At 54.7% G+C, this 15590-nt stretch overlaps 2 protein-coding genes across 18 annotated transcripts in view; one reads left to right on the forward strand and one right to left on the reverse strand.

Annotated features, from left to right (window-relative positions):
• LOC143824435 (proproteinase E-like) overlaps positions 1-15590 on the forward strand; it is a 193012-nt gene that overhangs the window by 163391 nt on the left and 14031 nt on the right. The gene's annotated exons all lie outside the window — the stretch shown is intronic.
• Positions 1-15590, reverse strand: part of HSPG2 (heparan sulfate proteoglycan 2) — a 97016-nt gene that overhangs the window by 65408 nt on the left and 16018 nt on the right. For 16 of the 17 annotated variants that reach the window (XM_077311747.1, XM_077311746.1, XM_077311740.1 and 13 more), the window contains exon 1: positions 8785-9061. The exons of the other annotated variant lie outside the window; for it this stretch is intronic. In XM_077311747.1, the coding sequence (XP_077167862.1) occupies positions 8785-8877 (93 nt within the window). In that variant the 5' untranslated portion in view covers positions 8878-9061. Of the gene's footprint in view, positions 1-8784; positions 9062-15590 lie in introns of those variants that run through there. 17 annotated transcript variants of the gene reach the window in all.

Genomic DNA, 15590 nt, shown 5'->3' on the forward strand with positions numbered 1-15590 from the left:
TGGGTGGGTGGGTGGGTGGGGGGAGGAATTCTCCCCCCTTGGAAGATTCTCCTCTCTAATTATCTGCCTCCTGAAAGTCAGGTTTCCTTCAGTCTCTGCACAAACATTATGCTTGGCCTCCAAAATAGATCTCTGCACTTCCAGGGCACAGATTGAAGTTGCAAAGGTTGCTAAAACAAAAGGACAAAGAAAACTTTCTGCTGGGGGAACTTGCTGCAGCCTGACCCCCTTATCCCGCGCTTCCCAGCGCCACAGGCAGGCACTCTGTGCCTCTCAGTCTCCTACACTCGGCTCCACCCTTGGGCTCCCCCAGGCCGGCCTCTGCGTCTCCATTATCTCCGGCACTATTTCCTCACGGCCATTGTTTCTGGAGGGTTTTATCACTTTCCACCAGATATGACGACATCTCCACTTCCCGCAGGATCCGCTACCATGTGTGGCCAGGCTGGAATGCTGGGGAGGGGGTGAGCACACCTGTGGAACAAGGGGGAAGAACCCCAGGCCCCTGGGACCCCTTGCGCTCCAGTGAGAATCGTGCCCAACCCAGGGAGAAGGCTCAGAGTGGGGTTAGCCAACGGGCCAGGATCCCATAGGAGAAGGAGGGCAATTGTCAAGGCAGTGGGAGAAATATGCCCAGGCCATACTGAACAAGCAGGTGACAGAGAAGAATTAGCACCTCGAACACCAATACAAATGGAAGCAGCAGGGAGCTAAATCTTTGTGGCTGATTGGTCCTGGGATCCATGCAGGGAAAGGGGCCTGAGCCCTAACAAGCCTCAATGATGCTCACCCAGGTTGTCTGCTGTGAAGCCCTGACTGGCAGGTAGCCACAGGGAGCTCCCATTTGTGGTGGGGGCCGCAGCTAGAAGGCAGGCCTGCCCCTTTCCTGTGGGAACGCTGGTGTTATGGGGCTCCATTCCTGAATAGGTGAAAGGGGCCACTGTGCAATCTGCTATCTGTGCATCTCAGGCGGAGCTTTGGTAGTTAACTCTATCAGGAAAGTGCTGCCTCAAGGGAAACCTCTTTCCCCCCATCCTGACCAACTTCTTTGCTGCTTGCAGGCCAGCTTGGATTGCTGCGGTCAGCAAGCAGATAAATATTTGAATTTAAAAAGTACAACACTAAACATTCTCACTGACGAATACGGAGGCCTTATCCTGTCCAATGTCATGTATCTGCTTGGAAGACTCTCCCCCTCCTCCCTAAAAGGATGCAAGTGGGGGCCAGGGTCTAGCTCCACCATTGGACTGAGTGCACAGCAGAAGGCCACGAACAGCCCTCCTGCACCTGTCAGCCATCACAAGCAGCCAAACGGAGGGGGGGGGGGGGGAAGTGAGGCTTCCAAGACCAGAGCTGCTACTGAGACCGGACTTGAGTTACCGGAAATGGCACATTGCTCTAACTGTCCGCCTGTCGCCTCTTCTCTGGAATCTCATGCCACTGCCCAAAGGACATCTTGTCCAACAGCAGCCCTGAAGATCTCTGAGCACAGCTGACTCAGAATGGCTGGCCTAGAGCCCCATCAGAATGGCGTGGCACCAGCATGGATTGGGACCACATGGCTGGGTGGGCAGACTTTTGGATAACAGCCTCCCACCAAGGGCAGAAGAGCTGGGCAGCCCTTGGCAGAACTTGGAGTCCACCATGGCAGGGAGGAAGGTATTTTCTCTGCATTAGAAAGGCTCCCCAGCTGATTCCCAATGAGGGGGTGGGGGTAAATAAAGGCAGCTGATATACCCCCAGATCCACCAATGCCAGCCCCTGCAGGATCCAGCCCCCCCCCCCCAGGGGCGACAAGGCCCGGTCAGCAGTAGGCTAGCAAAGGCAGCCTAGCAGCTGGACTCTTCTCCATGAAACTCCTGTCCTTTTGTGCACGGCAGTGTTCAGCTCCTGCCGAGTATGACGAGAACATCCCCAACCAACCTTATGGGCTTCCCCCAAAAACCTTGATGCTGGACCTTGCTCACACTGGCAAGAGGTGTCTTCATTGGCTTCACAATGGAACTGAAATCTGGGTGATTTCCCATGAGCAATAGAGTTTGTTGCCTTCTTCCCAGCCTGGCTCAGCCCTAGGTCCATAATCTGAACTTCTTTGTGTGGAGTGTGCAGCCTCTGCTCAAAAGACCACTATAGCTTTGCTATTCTTATAAAGCCATAGAAACGAGGATGGGAGGAAGCATCTGGCTCTGCAAAGTGCCCCACATCCATCCTGACTCAGCAGGTGGCACCGCCGGCCCAAGGACACTGAGAGAGGTCTTCTCTCCTCTACCCGGACTGCTGTTCCACGACAGCATATTTGGAAAAATGCTCTGTCACCCGTGGTGATTCATGATGCACAACATTAATTCTAAGCATCCAGAGCACTTTGGAGCCTTCGTTGTGTTCAAGATCAAAAACCCATGCGTGAGTGAAGAGGTACGTCCCTACTGGGCTCATTTTCACTCACAGGGTAAGGAGGCCAAGGCAGGGTGACTTCTTCAGGCGTGATCTAAGAACGTGCAACATTTCAGCTCAAAAACCCACCCAACAATGGCCTTTCTAGAGATGTTACCTTGACACACAGTAAGGATGTGCAGAAGGTTATCAGGCTCTTTAGTATTCAACTACCTCTCTCCATCCCACCAATGGTCCCATTTCCTGCTTCTCCTTGGCCAAGGAACTGGCTAGAAGCAAAAGTCCCAGGATGAAAGGCGGACATTTCAGAGCCCCGAGCCCAGACACAGGACTGGGCTGCTGCTTCCTGGCCAGCTTCAACAGGCAGTGTCCTGGGCTGACTTTATTTTCCAGCCGGTTTCTAGGCAGAAGGGTAAGCCTTTCAAGCAGCCTCCCCCAGAAGGAAGGCTACAGATTTGTTGTTTTGCAAGAGTACCGAGACTGTCACGCAATCCCACAACTTCAAGGGCTGAAGCCTGAGCAGAAGTCATCCTACACAGTGGCTGAGGAGGGGCCAGCAGTCCAGTTGCTTCCTCTGGGCCAGGCGTGGCTAATGGCCCATGTCAGCCTTGGAGTAGCAGTTCTCTTGGACAAAGCAAGGAGAGAGAAATCTCACAGCCGCTTCCTGTGGAGCAAAGAGAGCTTGAGTCTCAGTTGGGCCCCAGGCACAAAAAGTCCTTCTCAGACCAGAGCCATCTGGACCAGAACCTAAACCCTGGCAAGAGAACCCACAGAGCACCATTGGATCCTCAGACAACCAGAGGAGTAGCAACTGTGTACTCTTAAATCCAGGGAGGGAGTATTAATAGCATTCCCTGTTGCTTCCTGAACTCCAAGGTCAGATGACATCAGCAATGCTAAGGTGTTTCCTGCCCTCCTTTAAACCAGCTCTAAGTACCGTATAGCAACAAAAGTACACAGGCCCACAGCACCAGCGGAATTGGGCCCCTGTGGCTCAGAGAATCAGCCTGAGGCAGCCAAAGCACGATGTCATCTCCACTTATCAGGCGATGCCAACCCAGCCATGTCCTGCTTTCTCTTGGGCGAGGGGCCAGTGCTTGGAGGTTCAGCCAAGAGCACGCAGAACATAACTTGGCACCCAGATGCCAGTGCTCAGGCATCAGGCAGCCTGCCCACTGACCCCAGTCACAACAAGCCCTGATCTGCTTGCCTGCTGAGGATAACAAGTGGGCAACTCTGCTAACAGCAGGGGTGGGAAAGAGCACTGGGCAGGTGAGCCCAGTTGGGGGAACAGCAAGATCTTGTTAGGGAAGGAAAATCACTTTGCACATGCTCAGCGCCTGAGTGCAAGCCCTGTCTTGTGGCCGCTTCTGGTTTCCCTGGCAGGCTCCCATTCCCACCTCCTCTTCCCTCTGTCCTATCCTGCCTAGTTTTACACACCCACGACTATTCTCCGCTCAGGCCCTGGTCCAATGCTGGGCACATTCCTTTCTGAGAAGCAATGCCTAATTTATCCACAGAAACCTTCACAGCACACTCAAAATAGCAGGCGCTGTAAGGACAGATTGGGAATGGGAGGGGGGTCCTAAATATCAGCATCACCCATTGGAAAAACTGGGAATCCGGGCCGAGTATCCCCATCCCCTCTGGACAAATGGGGGAGAGATAGGGGGCATTCTTGGCAGTCTCCAGCAGAGGCCTGGCTCTGGGGAAAGAGAACCGTTTGCCAAAGGGACCCAGAGGGCAGGGCTGATCCTGCCAGGGAAAGGAGGAGAAGGAGGGCAGCAGTTCTTCTTCGGACAGTTTTCCCCATCTCACTTCAAAGCTCTTATGGACAGCAAAGAGAAAGGGTTTGTTAAGCAACAGTTTACTATCCCTGACTACGGCCAGTTGCTCCTCTGGGCTGCCCAGCCTACTCTGGTTGCAAAATCCCAGCATCCCTCTGGACACTGCCATCCAGGCAATAGGCTGCCCTTGTGCTGTGGGGCAGAAGAAATGCCGCCCATCCGTTCCTCTTGCTCACAGCACTGCTGGCAGACTCCTCCCTGCAGGCCTGATCTGATTGCAGCCACTCCGGCCCAGATCACAGCCCAAGCAGGGACTCCCCAGGAGCCTTTGATGGGAGCTCCTGCAGGCCGGCCTGCTTATCAGGCATTCCTGCCTGCCTCCTTCAACCTCTTGTTCAGCCACCCAGAAAAAAAGGAGGCAGAAGGGAAGGGCTTTAACCCTTGCTGCTGCAGCAACATGTGGCAACTGTTGCATGCTCAGAGTGGGATCACAGCCAGAAGTCTCTCTCTCTCTCTCACACACACACACACACACACACACACACAAGCAGATAGACGAAACCGCTGCTGGTGGTGCCCAGAGAAATGTGCAGGAAAAGCACACAAGAGTATATCACTGAGCAGGGGAAGCACCTCCATATTCCCTTCATAAGCCACACCCTAAAGAAATCTATTCCAAGCATGGAGCACGCTCTGGGTTTCTTCATGGATCTCTGCACAGAACCTCCGGGGTGGTGGGGGTGGGGGTGGTGGTCGTTTGAGCCGCTTCTTCCTCTTAAACATACTCCCCCCCCCCACTAAAAAAGAAAAGGTATGTGAAAAAGAGCCTGAAACATAGTCTGGCTCCAAACACCAAGAAGCTTTGCCCCAAAAGCTGAAGCCGGTGCTAAAACACGGCATCCCACAATGCATTCTCTAACGCACGGCTGGCCAGTCCTGCACGGTCCACTTCTTTCCCACTTTTAAAAAATGGTATCCAAGAGGTCCTTTGATGTGTGTTAATTTCACACAGCAAGAGCCCAGGAATAAGTGAACTGTGCTCAGGCCTCCTCCTGAGTCTACCTTCTCCCCGGGTCAGACCAAGATGCACCAATCGAGTCAGCCAGGGGTGGGCCAGAGTTCGCCTTCTGTCCACAGCTATGTTATTGGATCTCTCGGCAACCATGAATGGAGGAGGGACCGGCGGGATCAGAGAATGGAGGGGCTGCCAAGCAGCCTGGACCAAGGGAGGGTCCAAAGTCAAAATAGCACCAAGCAACCAGCCACCATACAAGGCCAGAAGAAGGCTTTGTCTGAGGGAGGGAAAGAGGGCTCAGCCCCCAGACACGCTTTGAACCAGCTTCTAGAAGACAGGACGTAGTCACTGGAGCAGAGCAGAACCAAGAGGAGGGACTTGATTGATTCAAAAGAATCTTCAGCTGAACACCCGGAAGAAGTTCCTGACAGTTAGAGCGGTTCCTCAGTGGAACAGGCTTCCTCGGGAGGAGGTGGGTTCTCCTTCTGTGGAAGTTCCACTGCTCCCTTCGGCAGCCAGAGGTGTCCCATTCCTGGGGCAAGCCCTAGCAAGGGAGCAGGAAAGGTGCTTCTTCATCCCACCCCCACTTGTTCCCATCACCTTCGCTTCCTGCCACAGAATCATGGCCTCAGCAACACACCAGTCTTCCAGAGCGGTGGGACTGCTGGGCTCACTCATGCACAGCAAAGCGGCAAGGATGCCCAGCCAGGTTTCCTCAAGCTGAGATTTGCCAGAAAATCTGCTTCATTTGGAAACGGACTTCCCAAGATGCCCAGACCCGGCTTGGACTTCCTTACAAACAGGAAAGAGGGCATGCCGGGGATGGAGAAATGTCGGCCTTGCCTGCCTTTGCTCACCAGTGCAGAGTAGGCAGCCCAGCCCTCCCCCCTCCCAGCTGTGTGCCCTGGCTCCAGAGGCCAGACATAGTGACAGCCTCTCTGCACACACTCCAGCCAGCCAGCACACCCCCCTCGGCACCCCAGCACATTCTGGGTCCCCAGCACTGAAAGAGGCCTGTGAGGTTGCCCAGAGCTGCATCCCAAGGCAAGCCCTGCCCCAGGTCTGGCCTAGCAGTGGCAGCAAAAGGGTTATTTTTAGCACCATGTTTACATTTCTGCCACACCTCCCGTTTCCTCTCCCCACCCTGGAAAGGGGATTCCAAACCCTCCCTGAGAGTCCACAGGAGGGTGGCTTGCAGGCCAGCCAGAATCTGTGGAAAGAACAAGCCAGGGCAAGTGGGGGGGGGGGGAGGGGGAGGAGGCAGCCATCCAGAAGATGCAGCTGCTGGCTGGAATGTGACCCTTAACTGGCCAATGTGCCTGCAACCCTGCAGCTCACTCTTCCCTTCATTTTTCAGCATAAATCTTCTCCCACCTGCCCTGGCACAGAGACCCCCACCACAGGTTGTTCAGGCCCCACACAAAGTTGGGATGAAAGAGCTGCTGCCACCATCTGGGCACGGATGGGTGGGCCACAGAGAGCTCTCCTAGGAGTCAGGGTGTGTGCAGAGGGGGGCAGCTTTCATCTCCGTTTGTACGCCACGGGGGACAAAGATAAACTCAGCTCTAGGCATGAGCATCAGGCAACAGCCCAGACCAGGAAAGACTGTGGCAATAGCATGGGGTCCTCTGCCGTGTCCCCCTTGCAGCTCCCCCATGGCATGAAATGAACGCTACCCAAGACCACGCAGCTCTGCATCTCCCACTCAGTCTACAGATTCAGGCAAGAGATCGCTCCGTCTCGGAAGTGGGCTCTCTCATCACCACTTCCACACTGGAAAGACCACCCCATTATGGCACCAACCCCCCCCTACTTTTGGGGAAGGCAGCTGGGGAGGCACCTTTGTCTTTCCGAACAACGCCAACACCTGCCCACACACACACCAGAGGCAGGCATCACTCCGAGCCCTCCTCGGACACAGCGGCTTGGGCTTTTCCACGGGGCAAGGAATGAGCTGCACAGCCCAAAGGCCTCGCTGGCTGCAGAGCCAAGCGGGGGGAGCCACTCATCAGGAGCAGCCTAAACCCTCTCTGAGAATGTGAGTCAGGGGTCCCGTGAGCCATAAGGGCCACTGCGGTCCTGCTGGGGCTGCTCACCACCTCAGAGCCCCTCAGTTCATGGGGGGAGGGGGGGCGAGTGCAGCCTGGGCAGCAGACACTCAAGGGAAGGGCTTCTCACAACCAGGCCCAAGGGCAGAGAGGCACACTGCAGCCCAGGCCCAGCAAGCCAGCACCACCATGCGGCTCCGGGGCCTCATTCTCAGTGGGGCAGCGACCCTTTCCTCGCTCCCTTCCCCCAGGAATGCAGATGCACGCCCCCCACGAGACATCCTTGGTCAAGCAAAGGCACCACGCACAGAGTTTCTTGCCAGCCTGCCAAGGGTGTGGCCGTGCCGCAGGAGGCCTCCAGGAATGCACCCTCGAAGAACAGGCCTGGGTCTGGAGCGGCCGCTAGGCCTTTTCCCTTCTTCTTTCCCCCAGAATCCTTGGGAATCCAGGCACAAAGCTGGCCATTGTTACAGGCCCATCGTGTGGGTGGAAAGCCAGGCAAGAGGGAGTGCCGGCCCATTGGATACCCTAACAGCAAGGGGGGGGTGGTTGGCAGAGGTCAGGACTGGGGGAGGTAGGGGTCACATGTTTGGGGAGCCAGGGGCCAGGTTCAGGTCCCGACACCACCCAGGCGATGGAGGGGCGCTGGCTGTAAATGGGTGTGGAAGTCTTCCAGTGCTCCGGCAAAAAAACCCAAAGCAGGCTGTGGCTTTTTCTTAGAAGGGTGTTTTGAAGTATTTGAGGTCTCTTGCCTCCCGAGGGGCATTATTAGGGTGTCCTCAGATGCCCCACAGGAGGTCCAAGATGGGAAATGCAGATGTGCCCAGCAGACGTGAAACCAACAGGCACCATCCCGCACCACTCAACGCTAAGGGCCCGCTTGTCCCCTTGGCTGAAGCCCAAACCGCCCACCAGAGACTCTCGCAGCCACCAGGGTTTCCGAAGCAGCGAGCGGCCAGATTCCACGCACATACCCGCCTTATTTCTTTGTCTCGCCAGCAGCCTCGCAGGCCACAGGCTAGCCCGGCTCCTCCGCAGCCAGCGGCGCGGGCGGCAAGCGCAGACCCCGGCAGGAGAGCGGGAGAGCCCCTTGGGCACCGGGAGGGCAGCAAAGGCGCCGGGCTCCGGCTTTTCTTTCAGGGCAGCTATTTTTACGAGGCCGTCCCGGTGAAGGCGAGCAACCGTCAGCTTTTAAATTTAGCCAGCAACGATGGGGAGGCGGGCGGCACCAACCAGCGCGCAGACCGCCGTGCCCTCCCCCTGCCCCACGCCCGGCAGACGGACACGCACCTCCGCCGGCCCAGGCCGCCCCCCGCCCCCGACAGCTCCAGCTCCTCCCTGGACGTGGCTCAAGCGTGCCCAGCTGGCCGGCCTCCGGCAGGCAGCCCGCCGACGCCAGCCGCGCCATGAATAGCCTCTAAGTCCCGCGTTTAAAATTAGACGGCCGGAGCCTCCGCCGAGCAGCCCGGCGCGCCCACTGCGCCCCAAGGGCCCCGTCCCTGCCCCGGTCCCGTCGCCAGCCGCGCGCCGCCCCACTTACGCCCAGAAGCGCCGCGGCGGCGAGGACCAGGGCCAGGGCCAGGCAACGGCAGCGGCGGCAGCGCGGGGCCCCGGGCGCCTTGGCGTCTCCCATCTGCAGGCGCGGGTGCGAGCGGGGAGCCCTCGACGGCGCGCCTTCCAGTCGTCCGGCCGGGGCTGGGGCTGGAGCGGCTGGGGCGGCGGCGGCGGGACCTCTCGCAAACTTTCCCTCGCGTCTCCCTCCCTCCTTCCCTCCCCGCCAGCAAGCAGCGCCGCCCGAAATCTCAGCTCCGCCACTCTCCGCCGGGCGCTCGGCAAACCTGGCCTGGACTCCGGGAGGGGCGCGCCAGGGGAGGGTGGAGCCGGCACGGGGCGGGGCGGAGACCTCGGGTACCCCCTCCCGCCCCTCCGACGCCCACGGCGCGGCCGGAAGGCAGGCGCGAGAGGGGGCCAAGTCCAGGGCCTCCCCCGCCGGGTGGGGGCTGGGGGCTCCCAGTGGGACGCATGCCTCCCGCGTGCCAGCCTGGCTCTGGCTCCTTCGAGGGCAGGCAGGGTGGCAGAAACTGGCTGGTTTACATTCATGGCCCTCCTTTTGGGTTTGGGGAGAAGCCACTGAAACAAAGAAACTTACCATTGAAACAATGTAAGGAAAAGACATCCTAAAACGGAGCAAACAAACAGAGCTTAAGTGTTTGTATAAAACAAAATGCAGACGCAAGGAGCAAACAAGACCCGACTCTTCTTTTGAAAGAACACCAGGTGAGAGGGAGGGAGAATAAGAAGGAAGCCTTCAACGTGCTGGCAGGAGGGGGGGAGAGGTGCAGAAAGACAATTCACCCCGGGAAAGGTTGGAACCAGGAATTTGTGTGAAGATTGGGGGGGGGGGGGGCGGGGGGGGCAGGAGAAGGGATCTTGTGCCTGGAACTCAGCATTCCCGTGCCCCTCTTGTAGGCCACCAGCATCCCTTGCCCCCATAAGCCCTGTGGCCAAGAATCCAGGCGCGGTGGCCTTTCCGAGCAAGCCTCCTTCTGACAGCGCCGCCTCTGTCCCTGCGGCTGCCACACAATCCCAGCACAGCCCCTTGGCAAGCGCTGGGCTGAGGGATGTGGCCACCAGGGGAAGAGCAGATCCCGCTCCCCAGAGACGGACTAGGGAGCACCAGCCAAGCCTGCCTGACTCAGGCCACAAACAGGTCACTGCCTCTTCTTCTCTGTGAGCCAGAAACATCCTCCGGCTCAGAGCGGCCATCCTAGTGCACATAGATGTGCACGTCAGCCACCCAAACCACAGCAACGGAACACGTACAAGCACACCTCCCAGCAATGTACAGAGGACAAGACAACCGAGGAAAGAATACAGTGCTTTCTCCAGTCCACAATAATATGTTTAATATCTACATTTATACGCCTACCCTCTTGAAACAGTCATCTCGGGGCATAAGCATAAGCAATAAAACCATACAGCGCATCTACACAGTTAAAAACGACTAAAAATCTAACAATATGATGTTAACAGCTGTGTCATCGTCTGATGATCCTCTCTGAGAGGAAGGATGTAGGAGGAGAATCCCAAACCAGCAGGGGGGCCCATGATGTTCTAATTTTTCCAGGCGTGCTGCCTACAACCCCATGCTTGGCAGAAAAGCTCTGCTTCACAGGCCCTGCGGAACTCTGCTAGCTCCCTCAGGCGCGATGCTCTCCAGGAGCTCCTCCCACCTGGTGGAGCCCGCCGAAAATACGCTGGCCCTGCTGGAGGCCCATTGCATTTCTTGGTGTCCGGGGCCCGCCAGTTGGTTAGCCATGGCTGGCCATAGTGGTCTCCAGAGGACAGATTCAGGTCCCAGAATGCTCATGGCCTTAAGAAAAAACACAATGTTGATCTATGATCATGGAGCTCAACCCTCTTAGTATGTGCTCTTATTTATGAAGCGCAAATGGCAACTGACACTTCCATCACGTGACACGGAATTGACAGGGAGAAAATCCAAACTGTTTCAATGAAATAACTTTAGTTTGCATCTCCAGCTACATATGGGGAAGCGCGAATCAGCATGCGTCCTCTCACCCCCCTCTGGAACTTATTTTGCAAGTCCAGCCTTTCCTTGGAAAATGTGAATCAACCAGAAAGAAGCTCCTAAGAGAAACCGCACCCCCTACATATGCTGGATTAAGGGGCTGAGTTCCATAAAGGCAGAAGCCTCTGTGGGTCACACAAACGCACACACACACACAGCTGTTGCACGACCAGGGCCTTACAAGGCAGAGAGGAGGGACCAGGGGAGGGACACTTGGCCCGACAAGGAAGGAGGTTAAGTTGCCCTCAAGGAATGTTGAGATGGGGTGAAATGCCGACTCCTTAACAAATCCCAATAAACCCGCCCCCCACTAAGGGCAAGGAGTTGCAGGATGCACTCAGGGTCCCACAAGAAGGAGCTTATGCAAGACGGGGCTCCCCAGATCAGCCCTGGCTCTCAGCCTCCCAACCCTGCAAATGTACCCGGCCAGTATAGCACCAGCATCCTCCCACTCCATCCCATTTTATGTCAGAGAAGCCAAGCAGAGAACAAGAAACATTCCTGGGCAGAGTTTCTTGTCTGTCTGCCTGGTTTTCCTGGTTCTGCGTCCTTGCTCCTTCTGACTAGGGGGAAAGGAGGGGTGTCTGACCCTTACTGTGCAAAACACCATGAAAGCAGAAGGCAAACACACGTATTAATCGTCAACTCCACAGTCCCTGGCAGAATGAGTGTGACATCTTTTGGCCACAGCAAATGGACTCAGGCTGGGTGGAGAGTCTTGGGAAGGCCAAAAGTCGTCCTGAAGGACATCCGTCCACAGAGCTCAGTCTAGCGCACCAGCACCCCCCCTTTTGTGGAGCATCACTGCTCCTGCCCATTCAGCACACCCAGTGGCCCTCTTCATGCTCAGAACCACTTCCCGCTTCTCTGGATGCTGATAAGGTCCCTGGTTAGCCATGTATGGGATACAAGAGGACTGCGGCAGAAGGGATCTCTTTGCTGCCCTCTCCTGGCAGAGAGGAGGGTAGGATTTCCCAGGCATCTGCCTGTCGCTCCAGTGCCTTGAGCCAACTCACTCACTGAAGCCCCGCAGGAAATCCTCCTCCAAGAGCAGTTTTTGAGGCCAGCCCTACTGCTAGGCAGCTATGGGGAGCCACAAACAGCCATTCCTTAAAGGTTAGATTAGATCTTTGTTGGTCTCAAAGGTGACTGGAGCTGCCAAAGAGCTGTGCCAACATGTTTCCTGTGGCGATAACAGGCGGCTCTGTGCCCTGGGAAAGGTGGCTAGGTCAGCCATCAGTTCTGCCCCAGCTCTCCACTCTCTGATGCTCTCCGTTTAAGAGAAATGCTCCTCTGTGCTCTGAAGAGATGTTGGGAGAGGTGGGGGGTCTGCCACTTTTACCATGGATCCAACAACGATCAATAACTCTTAGGCCACACAACTTCCTTTTGGTGTCCCACATGGGCCATTAAACGACTTGCGTCACAAGGTGTTGCAGCACTGCCATCTGATTTTGTAGCTCTGTGGCAAGTCACTGATCACAGTCTGTGGGTGCATGCTGCTGTGAGGACAGAAGGGCTCTGGCTCCAGGTGATGGCTGGCTGGCTGGGAACTGGAATCTGAGGCTCTTTGTCCTGCCTTGTTTTGTATTGTTGTCAAGCACAGGGGTCCACGGGTCTGGTCAATCATTTTCTGCTAAATTGCTCCACTATTCACCTCAGTGCCTTCATTCCCAGGGGGATTAAATGTAGGGTCAAAGATAACTGGCAGCACTGACTGTAAAGTTCAGAGCACCATGGAGAAGGGGGCTTTTCAGCAAAGAGCTCCTGAAAAGGGGCCTGTAAGAGAAGAGAGGGAAAGGAGAGAAGTGTGGGAATATTGCCTTTTGTAAAAGGGGAGGGAAATGCCCATGCCCGGAGGGCACGGCCATTTCAGATATGATGCAAAAGCCAAAGAGCGCTTCTAGGCCCTGCCCTTTGAGGTCTCAGGACCCATGCCAAAAAGAGATTAGGGACCACTATCCCTAACCTCACCATATGTAGCATAAAATCTTGTTCGCCTTAGCCAAGAAACTGAAGGGGCAGAAGACAGGTGACTTAGAGGGACAAGGACTGATATTCTACCTAAATCTTCATTTGGAACATGGAAGAGACAAAAGGAGATCTCTCTCTTAATGAAAAAGCCACATCGCAGAATGCATCAACATAACCTTGGGAACTTTCTCTAACTGGAAAAAGATACAGCCATACATTTTAAACACTTTTCATTTAATTTCAGCAGAAGTTTATGAAAGTCACAAATGTGGCTGAGGATCCAGGAGGCCTTGAGCACACAGAGTTTGATCCAAGGAGGGTTAGCTGATCTTTCCTCAGTGGGAGCCAATGGCTGGAGATATTGGAGATAAACGGTTATGAAATGCTGTGATATTTTTATGGAATATATCCAGGACAAGCTCTTGGTCCTTCTGCTTAGTCTTAATAAAAAGGATTATATGGATTTTGTTTTGTGCAGAAAACTAAGCCCCCCCCCCCCAATGGTTGGCCTTGCAGCAGAGGAGAGGACTATAAGCAAACACACAAACACACACACACAGGTGAAGGTGGTGTTGCAGGTTTGAGACTTGCCCAAGATGGAGATCTCACTTTTGCCTTCACCTCCTGTGCTTGCCTGTTTATAAATACAGCCAATGTCAAAGTCTCTAATCAGTGCCCTCGAATGCAAAGAAAGTGAACCTGCTTGGCCTGCCCCTGTGATTTCTCACTGCTCGCAGAAGGGGAAATTGAAAAGACAAACAGGTGGTTCCAGATCAAATCAAGCCTGAGCTCTCCATAGAAGCTGAAATGATGAAACTGAGATGATCATCCTTCGGTCATAGCACGGAAAGACAATAATGCTGGAAAAGACCCGTCATGAGGTGAATTGACTCAGTCAAGGAAGCTGTGGCCCTCGGCTTGCAAGAACTGAGCAAGGCTGTTAACAAGAGGAGGTTTGGGAGGTCATTAATTCACAGGGCTGTCTTGACATCACTTAACGCACACACACGTGCCACTGAGGGGCTCCTGCTATAGCAGGAAATCTTGCCTGTTCTAGTCTCTGCTGACTCCGGGCTTGCTTTGGGAGCTGCCAGCTGCTTTGTCTCTCTTGCTCTCACCCCCGAAACACGATGTGTCTCCTGCCGCCACCCCCCAGGCTGTGGCCATGTCTTGGCATTCCGCCTTCCCCCAAGTCCCCCCCCCTTCACCTCTTCTTACTTCTCCAGGTGCCTGTAGTGTAACCTTCCCAGCTTAACGGCAGGTTAATCATTTGTCACCCTGTTCCCAAACATCTGCTGTGGGTCCCAGGCAGCTACATCAAAGTCAGGCTCACAGAAGAGGAGGTGGAGGGGACTTGGGGGAAGGAGGGCAAGATCAGTCTCTAGGGAGCTCAAGGCAAGGCCATGGTCTGCTGATCTCATCTCTGCTGCATTCAAGAGAAACCAAAAAATCCAGTGAGATGCCATGGAGATATAGTCTCTTACCACAATTAGCCGGTACACAGTGGCCACCCCCCTAGTTTGGGCAAAACAACAGAACACGCATCTGAGGCACATCAAAAGTTTTTCCAGGCTTTTACCCTGGGGGTGTTCATACATGCCCCTTTAGCTCATGGCTGTTTATCTCACCAGAGATCTGCACACGAGTTAGTAAGCAATGCTCAGCAGACCGGCCTTGCATGGCAGGAGAACTTTCAGCCTCACACATTACCATGAATGGCCATGAATATTAGAAGGAGATAGCCCACCAGTTCTCCTTGGATTCTGAAATGATGAAGCCTGTCCAGGATCATCCCTTGGCTAATCCAGAGTCTTGCTATGGCTATTTATTATTTATTCATTCATTCCATTTATATACCGCCCTCCCGGTATACCAGCTCAGGGCAGTGTACAGCATCATCAATAAAAATAATACGTTAAACCATTTTAAACCATCTTTAACTAATAGCTGCATCATCTCAATTGCTAGGAGTCAGTTTCTGCAAGCCAGTACAGCTGCTGAAGCACAGGAAGAATATGGGCTCTCTAAGATGTTTCCGGGAATTCTGGACCAGTTGCAACTTCTGGGTCAAGGATAAGAATAAGTCCATATAGAGTGAGTTACAGAAGTCCAGTCTAGAGATGATGGTCACATGGATCGCCGTGGCTGGGTGCTCTGGGGCCAGGTAGGGCATTAGTAGTTTGGCATGGCAAAGGTGGAAAAATGCTGTTGTGATCTGCATCTCCACTGTGAGTGAGGCATTGAAGATCATGCCCAAATTCCTGGCTTTGTGCACAGCCATAAGCTGCACACCATCCAGGCAGGATCCTACCTAGCCACAGGACCTGTCTTTGAAGGGTTGAGTTTCAGGTGACTGCGCTTGATCCATCCTGTCACTGCTCACCAGGCATCTGGCGAATTACTCTGGGGGTGAATCTGGGCAGCCATTCATCAGGAGGCAGAGCTGGGTGTCACTGGTGTACCGATGGCATCCCAGTCCAAACTCTTGGATGAGCTGGGCAAGAGGGTGCATAAAGATTTTAAATAAAGTTGAGGAGAGAATCGCATCCTGTGGCACTCCACAAGGGAGTTCATGGCAAAGCGATTGAATTTCTGCAATAACATTAGTTCACATCTGCTAGAGATGAATTCCAAGTGTGAATTCAGGTCAGCCCTGGTTCAAATGAGCCTGTTTTAAAGAATCCTAGGATCAATAGTTTCTACAAGGAAAGTACTCGCTAAACAGGTGTTGCTCAGGTCTCTCCCCTTCATCCTGCAGCAGGACACATGTGACTCCTGAG

The sequence above is a fragment of the Paroedura picta genome, chromosome 15 (assembly GCF_049243985.1).
Source record: "Paroedura picta isolate Pp20150507F chromosome 15, Ppicta_v3.0, whole genome shotgun sequence".
Classification (NCBI taxonomy): Eukaryota; Metazoa; Chordata; class Lepidosauria; order Squamata; family Gekkonidae; genus Paroedura; species Paroedura picta.